The sequence below is a fragment of the Xenopus tropicalis genome, chromosome 7 (assembly GCF_000004195.4).
Source record: "Xenopus tropicalis strain Nigerian chromosome 7, UCB_Xtro_10.0, whole genome shotgun sequence".
Taxonomy (NCBI): domain Eukaryota; kingdom Metazoa; phylum Chordata; class Amphibia; order Anura; family Pipidae; genus Xenopus; species Xenopus tropicalis.
Window position 1 is genome coordinate 119,130,501 of NC_030683.2, and position 9,658 is coordinate 119,140,158.

General features: G+C 40.3%; 1 protein-coding gene across 2 annotated transcripts; it reads right to left on the reverse strand.

Annotated features, from left to right (window-relative positions):
* Window positions 1-819: 819 nt before the first annotated feature.
* On the reverse strand, window positions 820-8,513 carry LOC100489276 (phospholipase A2 inhibitor and Ly6/PLAUR domain-containing protein-like). 2 transcript variants are annotated; one of them, XM_004916393.4, is made up of 5 exons: window positions 8,381-8,510; window positions 6,354-6,473; window positions 5,099-5,242; window positions 2,301-2,447; window positions 820-1,790 (listed from the first exon to the last, which is right to left on the reverse strand). In XM_004916393.4, exons 1-5 carry the CDS (start codon window positions 8,430-8,432, stop codon window positions 1,588-1,590), a joined length of 666 nt encoding a protein of 221 aa, XP_004916450.2. In that variant the 5' UTR covers window positions 8,433-8,510; the 3' UTR covers window positions 820-1,587. The 2 variants fall into 2 exon arrangements, with proteins under 2 accessions (XP_004916450.2, XP_004916451.2); XM_004916394.4 differs by having other exon boundaries at window positions 1,262-1,790; window positions 5,099-5,239; window positions 8,381-8,513.
* Window positions 8,514-9,658: the final 1,145 nt, after the last annotated feature.

Consider the following 9,658-nt stretch of genomic DNA (forward strand, 5'->3'; position numbering starts at 1 on the left):
TTGGGGGCAAGTTTTGGTTGAATAAAAACAAGATTTCCTACCAAATAAAGCCCCTGTAAGCTGATAGGGTGCATACAGGCTGCCTAATAGCCAATCACAGCCCTTATTTGGCTCCTCCATGAACTTTTATGGTGCTTGTGTTGCTCCCCAAGTCTTTTTACATTTGACTGTGGCTCACGAGTGAGAAAGGTTGGGGATCCCAGATCTAATATATGTAAGGTGCCTTGTGAAAAATAGAGGCTGCTAGAAAAAGAATCTTCCATACAATATTAATGTTTCTCCACTATAGATGTAGTGGGTAACAGGTGACCCCAAACAGTGTTGGTATCCAGACCCCGGTGTGTACTGGTGAACTGTAACTTCTATAAAGGGGTAGAGATTGATGTCACACGGGCCTTTATCTACAAAAGTGATCCCCAATCATTGGCTCCCAAGCAACATGTTGCTCACCAATAACTTTAATTATTTTATTAAAATAATTATATTGAAAGGAGATTTATTATCCAGAAAGCACTGAAATATGTCAGCGATACCCCCCTCCCCCATAGAGTCTGGTGTAAACAACCAATTAGTAAACAGGGAAGATTCAAGCAATCTATTGGCCACTCCCACATTAGGGAATCACATTAATGACTTGCAGAAGCTACAAACTGACAATCCAACACTTTATGGAGGTGAAAAAAACACACAAGTGTGATTCATTAGGAAAATATATTTTAATAAGGATTAGATGCTCTCCATTAACTTTATATATATATATTTTTCATTTTTTTTTATTAAAAGCTTATAGCAGTGGTTTTGCTGATTATTTTTTTTTTCTTTTTAGAAAATACTACATTTAATAAAAATTCTTAACAGTTTATTCATTTTTACATGTGGGATATGATTTCCTTAGAAGAGGTCTTTAATATTTATTGGGTCCTTACACCTCTATTGTACATTGGTCAGTAAATAGTCCCACTGTGCTGCAAAAGGTATGATCAGTACAAGAGAGAACCTATTCCCACTGGTATATGTATATATATATATATATATATATATATATATATATATATATATATATATATATATATATATATATATATATGTATAAAATAGATAAACTAAGTCAGGGCATATCAGTTTGTTGAAGGGTCAAGTCCACTTTTATGGAAAGCCAATAGGAACTTCTCCTGGTTAAATGAATAAAGCTTCCATGTATACTTGGCCATTAAAAGGATTGTTTACTCTGACTACCCTACTAATGGAAGTGTATAAACCATAGAAACACTCAGGACATGGGTTTTACAGCCTTGACAGAGGCCATTCGCCTACTCCTGACCATAGGAAGCAGCATGAGTACCAGATACACGAGTACCTACAATCTATACCTGGATTAGTACAGATAGATTAGTAGATTGGATTCATTTACCAAGGAGAGTACCAATGGGGCAAAGGTAATTTAGTCAATTATACCAAGTGGACTTACCCTTGAGCAGTGGTGCTGAATGTAACATTGATGAGCATAACGATAAAACATCTACTTTGGCATATTAATAATCATGAGTAAATCCCAATACCTAACTGGTTATGGCGTTAGGCTGGAATTTAGAATACAAAAGAAAAGGCAATTAAATAAAGTAGCACTGGCAACAGGCAGATTAATTGGAACCTCTGGATGGGGGCTTTGCTCCTAGAACATTTAGCAATTACGATGGCAAGCTCCTCGTCGTTGTCGTCATTTACAAACTTCTTGCTCTCTTTGTTGTGACAGAAGTTTTCAGTGGAACAGCCCCACACTATGGTGGTACCTACAACACACAGAATGCCAGATTCTGTTATCTATATGCTTTAGGGCAGGGGTCCCCAAACATTTTTACTTGTGAGCCGCACTCACATGTCAAAAGTGTTGGGGAAAAAAGTTCCTTGGGGATGCCAAATAAGGGCTTTGATTGGCTAGTTGGTAGCCCCATGTGGCCTGCAGGAGGCTCTGCTTGGAGTAAAACTGTGTATCTTGGCCAGGGTCGTACTGGAGTGGCAAAGCACCGTGAAAAAGCCCATAGGGCCCCACTGGCCCAGACCCTATTCCCACCAGCACTGGCCTGCACCCCCCAGTCTAACCCTATGCTTAGCGTCCAATACTTGCCCCCAAGCCAGAAATTTAAAAACGGTCACCTACTTTGAGGTCACTGGGAGCAACATCCAAGGGGTTGGGGAGCAACATGTTCCTCATGAGCCACTGGTTGGGGATCACTGCTCTAGGCCAACCCATTAATGTATATTATCACTAACACAGAGATTTTATGAAGCTTTTGGCTCACCTGCCTCGGTCCTCACTTCATATTCAACACAAAAGGTTTCGGATCCAGTGCACATGGTGGTGTTGAATCTTGAACACTCCCTCTCATCCCGCGCAAAACAGGTCTTACAGACGGCGCCATTCTTTGTCTTCGATTTGTAGTTTGGCACTGGAATATGGAAACAGTACTGGAGTGTACTTTTGAACTTATTACATACAGGGGGCCAATCATTTCAGTTCATTCAGCCAGTTTAAAATTATGATGTATTACAATGAAGTCTATGAAACCTCTGAGCAGACTGGGGGACATCAGTTGGACAGCTCTGCCTTAGACCATTGGCTTACTCTTCAAAAATGTTTTACTCCTCTCTTTATTCAGTTTTTTTTATTCTCCTAGTATCTTTCCTTTACATACTAGAATCCATCCTTTTGTCTGTTTTTTTCACATTCTTCCCATTCAGTAATAGGGAATGACCATAAAATGTTTAGGAGCAGGAAGGGGAAAGTTGTGCTCAACCACTACATTTTAACCATTAGGCGGGAAAGCAATGAGGTTGCGACCACAAAATACATATCGACAACAACAAGAGCCCCTCTGCACTCATATTATCAATATATATACAGTATAGGGCATTGAGACATTCTGTGCATTAAAACTACCAAGCAATGCCCTCCTCTTTAATCAAAACAAGGATTTTTTGCCCATATATTGCAATATATTCAAGCTGGCCAACTACGTCAAAGTCATCCCTTAGGAGCAGGAAGACCCACTGACACTTGGGCCCATCAGGAGTTCTTCCAGTTTCCCAGTCCAACACTGGACATAAATAGGAGATCATTTTACATAGTTACATAGGGTTGAAAAAAGACCAGAGTCCATCAAGTTCAACCCTTCCAAGTCAAACCAGCACCCACAACCTATACTTATCAATCTATCCACTCACATACAGACCCACACTGACCTATCTATCCACTCACATACAGACCCACACTGACCTATCCACTCACATACAGACCCATACTGACCTATCCACTCACATACAGACCCACACTGACCTATCTATCCACTCACATACAGACCCACACTGACCTATCTATCCACTCACATACAGACCCACACTGACCTATCTATCCACTCACATACAGACCCATACTGACCTATCTATCCACTCACATACAGACCCACACTGGCCTATCTATCCACTCACATACAGACCCACACTGACCTATCTATACACTCACATACAGACCCACACTGACCTATCTATCCACTCACATACAGACCCACACTGGCCTATCTATCCACTCACATACAGACCCATACTGACCTATCTATCCACTCACATACAGACCCACACTGACCTATCTATCCACTCACATACAGACCCACACTGACCTATCCACTCACATACAGACCCATACTGACCTATCTATACACTCACATACAGACCCCCACTGACCTATCTATCCACTCACATACAGACCCATACTGACCTATCTATCCACTCACATACAGACTCACACTGAACTATCTATACACTCACATACAGACCCCCACTGACCTATCCACTCACATACAGACCCATACTGACCTATCTATACACTCACATACAGACCCCCACTGACCTATCTATCCACTCACATACAGACCCATACTGACCTATCTATCCACTCACATACAGACCCACACTGACCTATCTATCCACTCACATACAGACCCACACTGACCTATCTATCCACTCACATACAGACCCATACTGACCTATCTATCCACTCACATACAGACCCACACTGACCTATCTATACACTCACATACATAAACTATATATACAACCACTAATACTAACTGTAGATATTAGTATCACAATAGCCTTGGATATTCTGCTTGTTCAAAAACTCATCCAGGCCCCTCTTATAGGCATTAACAGAATCTGCCATTACCCCATCATCACGCCTATGACATTGTTACATATATGTCAATAGTGACATTGGCTTGGCTGCATTTATCAGTGTAGGGGACTATTAAAATGAGGGTCCTTTTCCCTGGCAGTCCCCTAGTACTTTAGATACCAAGGTGGGTACTTATCCTAGAAAGGAAGTAGGTCACTTTTCCTGGGTCAAAGTATGACCAATGTTTTTCTGTATTTTGTATTATATATATTTGTGCTATAATATATATGGCAGAGCAGCTATGTGCGCTGGGTCCATGAGCAGGCAGGCAGGTTGGGACAATAGGCTAAAGTGTAGGTCTAGATAGATCAGTATATACTCTGTATAGGTCATGCTAAGTGTGACAGATTGTTAGAGCTAGCTAGAACAGCAGCTTCTGGCTCCAATGAAGATTTGTTAGTGGTATTAAGATCCTGGGTTTACTATTGCCTAGAAGTAGAGAACAAGTACAGACTCAGACCTTGATGGAGAAACTGTATGGGTTCCACTTTGAAGGAGACTCCTGAACTCATGTTGCGTATACATACACATTGTGCTTATTGACCCTGAGGGGATAGAGTCATATTGACCAAGTATAACGATTATAAACCTAATCCGTGCTAAGTAAAGGATAACTAAGGATAAGTTTAAGAACCAGTGGCACCATATTTTGTTAGAATTATAGTTGCACAACACACACATATATGAAGGCCTCAAGCCTGAGAAAAATAGTCTCCTTACGGGAAAAGTATTGGTGTAGCTTACAGTTGTATGTGTACCCGTTTACCATTAGTTTACACCAGGAAAGGCATTACTCCATGGTGGTGCAGAGAAGGGGTGTGAATGAGTGGAGAGCAATAGGATACAGACCCCCGGAGGGGCAGTACTCACTTGTAGGTTCTGGGGGGGTGCAGGAGTCAGTAAAGCAACATGTGCTGTTTGTTACAGTTGTAATAAAGTAACTGGACAGGCTCCCAGCGCTGCAGTATTGAGGCTCCCCACAGCTTCTCCTTAAGGTAGTTGTCGCTTGCCCTGCTAAGGGGAAAAACACACATAAAAAGCAAGAATAAATCTGCTTCCTTCCTCCCATAGATCTGATTGGCCCAGCTGAGACCCCAGCTTGGCTTGGCAGTGTAAAATGGGGTTGGGACTGATGCACTCACTTTAATAGTGCCTAAGTTCCTCAACAACTAAGCTAGTTAGTAACAGTGTAAATGGGATTGGGACCTAGTGTGTAGAAAATTGTGTCTGGTTATTATTAAGGAAGCTAATACAGGTATGGGATCCATTATCTGGCAACCTGTTATCCAGAAAGCTCCGAATTACGGAAAGGCCATCTCCGTTATAAACAAATAATTCTAATTTTTAAAATTAATTTCCTTTTTCTCTGTAATAATCAAACAGTACCTGTACTTGATCCCAACTAAGATATAATTACCCCTTATTGGGGGCAGAACAGCCCTATTGGGTTTATTTAATGGTTAAATGATTCCCTTTTCTCTGTAATAATAAAACAGTACCTGTACTTGATCCCAACTAAGATATAATTACCCCTTATTGGGGCAGAACAGCCCTATTGGGTTTATTTCATGGTTAAATGATTCCCTTTTCTCTGTAATAATAAAACAGTACCTGTACTTGATCCCAACTAAGATATAATTAATCCTTATTGGGGGCAGAACAGCCCTATTGGGTTTATTTCATGGTTAAATGATTCCCTTTTCTCTGTAATAATAAAACAGTACCTGTACTTGATCCCAACTAAGATATAATTACCCCTTATTGGGGCAGAACAGCCCTATTGGGTTTATTTCATGGTTAAATGATTCCCTTTTCTCTGTAATAATAAAACAGTACCTGTACTTGATCCCAACTAAGATATAATTACACCTTATTGGGGCAGAACAGTCCTATTGGGTTTATTTCATGGTTAAATGATTCCCTTTTCTCTGTAATAATAAAACAGTACCTGTACTTGATCCCAACTAAGATATAATTACACCTTATTGGGGCAGAACAGTCCTATTGAGTTTATTTCATGTTTATTTCAACCATTTTGCATCAAATGAGAACATGTAATGAAATGCCAGAACAGGTTATAATTATCTCCATTATGTTTGCTAAATATATTGCCCTTGGTACTTACTGTAAGTTGCAGTCTGGGTGACGGTTGACATACAGACGGTGTCACCAGTGCAATTCTTGGCAATCCCACTGCAGCCTGAGCCATCGTTACTGGTACAGTGTATACAGGACAGGCAGAAGCCTGAGGGGCAAGGCAAGCTTTAGTAAATGGTATCATAGTTTTAATTACATTTTAATTACATTATCAAAGAGCAGGTTTGTAGATTGTAAGCTCTTTTGGGCAGGGCTTCCTTCACCTCTTGTATCGGTTATTGATTGCTTTATATGTTACTCTGTATGTCCAATGTATGTAACCCACTTATTGTACAGCGCTGCGGGATATGTTGGCGCTTTATAAATAAATGTTAATAATAATAATAATAGGGTCGAACTTTGCCACTTTAAAACAGGTCACCCATTAAACGCACATTCTATAGGGTAATTTAGCATCTGGCTTAAGTGTAGTGTTTTCTGATTATGTGCGGACACACAGTATATATCTAAATGCTATATATCCATTAGTGTGTGAGTATATAAAGGCAGGAGGGGGTTATACCAACCCCTAAATCTATAGTTTTAGTGAAAATATAACATGTTGCAGAACTTTATCCAGCTAATAAATAATAAGCCTGCAATTTATATAATATATAATAATTATACTTGCAACTTGGTGTGTTCAGCTTTAGTTATAAGGTGAGACCCCAGTCCAGACTGTACGAAGGGTTCCAGTAAGGTGGGCAGGAAATTCCTTTCAGGGTAGGACTGGAGTGTGCGGGGCCCAACAGAGCTGCCACCCCAGGGGCCCCTGTTCCTCCAAGTGTGCATATCTCATACATAACTAGGCTCATTCGAGGGAGGGAGGTCGGCATAGAGATGATGACAAGAATCGGGACTGGGTCGGCAGGGCCTACAGGGTTTTTTTCCCCGATGTCTCACCGGCCAGTCTGACCCGGATTCCTTTAGCATAAGACACATGGGCATTCCAATGCTTGCTACAGGGTGCAATTCAATTTTATTGCATTTTGCATGCAAGTTTGAATCAATCTCAATCTGCCCTGTGGCTCTGTACTCATTGGGGGGAACATTAACACTGACCAGAGAAAAGATGTAGGTTTTGTGACCCAGTTATATTACTGGTTGGTGAGTTTCATTGCTTCTTATGGGGTGTATCATAGATTATTTTCCTCACATTAACCAATGAACCCTGTTCCTAGACACTCAGGAGTAGCAGCTGTTCCTATAATTAAGTATACAGGTATGGGACCCATTATCCAGAAAGCTCAGAATTACAGAAAGCCTGTCTCCAATAGACACCATTTTAATCAATTAATTTAGATATTTAAAGTTGATTTCCTTATTCTCTGTAAAAATAAAACAGCAGCTTGTATTTGATCCCAACTAAGATATAATTACCCCTTATTGGGGGCAGAACAGTCCTATTGGGTTTATTTCATGGTTAAATGATTCCCTTTTCTCTGTAATAATAAAACAGTACCTGTACTTGATCCCAACTAAGATATAATTACCCCTTATTGGGGGCAGAACAGCCCTATTGGGTTTATTTAATGGTTAAATGATTCCCTTTTCTCTGTAATAATAAAACAGTACCTGTACTTGATCCCAACTAAGATATAATTAATCCTTGTCGGATGCAGAACAATCCTATTGTGTTTAATTAATGTTCATCCCGAGCATTCTGGATAATGGGTCCCATACCTGTATAGGATAAATCTTACCAATATCTAAGAACAAGTTGCACTCTCTCCAGTACTGGCTCGGGCCTTCAGTAACCAAATTGCATTGGACAACACATGCAGCAATGACAGCGCTTACCCTATAGAGTAATGGTTCCCAAAGCAATGGATAAAGGGGTCCCAAATAAAAGGCCAATTAGGATGAGATTTGGGGGAAACAGAGTTGTGAACTTGCACAATGTAAGGGGCCACAATAAATCCTACTTAGAATATTCCTGATAATCCCATAGCCAGAGAGGTGGGTACTGTAGTTCAACCTTTCATTAAATAGATATAATAATCAGCATTAACCAACCTGTACCAGCCAAGTAAGAGAGGGCAGAGAGCAGAATGAAAGCCCAATACATGGTAAGGAGAGTCCGAAATCAGCAAAGAAAGGGAAACACCCTGATTTCACATGTAACAGCAATCAGACTCCTAATAAAGGCCAAGTAGAACATCTGACTTATGTGTGGGGCTCAGTGCTACAGTTACCTATCAGCTCTAGCCATGCCGCCGGGCTCCCAACTGTAAGGGTATCATGATTCCTGATAAATGATTTCTCTTTATAAATTAGCTGATATTTCCAAATGGTGACCAATAAGCAATTCACTTAGTCGCTTGCTTCCGGCTGCACTGGTTTCCATGCTGCCATGCAGTTCTCATTCGAATGAACTGCTAATTGGCTGTAAAAGCACAGGTGTGTCTGATTTTGAAATTCGTGACCATAAACTTTGTGATAACGACGATGAAAGATAAAACAAAAAACATCCTTTCAACATTCCCAGTTATATAGGCTTATGGGAAATGTAGTGCTCATACAGGGTTGTGCCACAATCACATTCCCTGGATTCCTTTCAGGTATAACTGCCACAATCAGACACATACTTTCCACTTGCTAAGTAGCTAGCTGATACAGGTATGGGATCCCTTATCTGGAAACCCGTTATCCAGAAAGCTTCGAAATCACTTGTACAGGTATCGAACCCCTCATGTTTCCTATTTCTCTGTAGGAAGAGTGTAGGACACATACCCCCATATGTAATAAAAAGCACTACGTTTGCCTGAAAGTGATCAGCAAATGTTTCTGCTGATTTGTTGCTATGGGTTACTGCTCCTGGGCAAACAAAAGTTTTTATAACTATAACTATAATTAGTTGTTTTCTGGAAGAAATACCATAGTTAGGTTTGAACAGCCAACTACAAGTTAGAAAACAAAAGCAAAGATCTGTTTTATTACTAATAAATAAAATTTCATAAAATATATTTTTTAGTAGTATGTTCCATTGGGTAATTCTAAATAGAAAATTGCCATTTTAAGTACTAAGGGCCGCCCCTTGGGATCATAGGATTCACAGTGCACACAAACAAGCCAAGGCACACATACATGCTAGGCCCCATCAGCCAATGAATGGGCAGAGTTCTGCCTTTTGCTCCCACACTACTTCCTGTTACAGTTAGAGCTGCATCACTTCCTGTCAGCTGATCTCTGAGGGAGCACACAGCCCATCACTAAATGGCGGCTCAAGGGAAAGGATGTAAAAGGCCCATATTTACTGATATATATATATTATTAGTAAGATTCTTTAATAGG

Excerpts from the sequence above, each read along its gene's own strand:
- LOC100489276 (XM_004916393.4), bottom strand. The coding sequence starts at position 8,432 with ATGTATTGGGCTTTCATTCTGCTCTCTGCCCTCTCTTACTTGGCTGGT. Across the intron at positions 6,474-8,380 it reads CTCTTACTTGGCTGGTACAG|GCTTCTGCCTGTCCTGTATA; the intron begins GTTGGTTAATGC and ends CTTGCCCCTCAG. Across the intron at positions 5,243-6,353 it reads CACCCAGACTGCAACTTACA|CAGGGCAAGCGACAACTACC; the intron begins GTAAGTACCAAG and ends TTTTCCCCTTAG.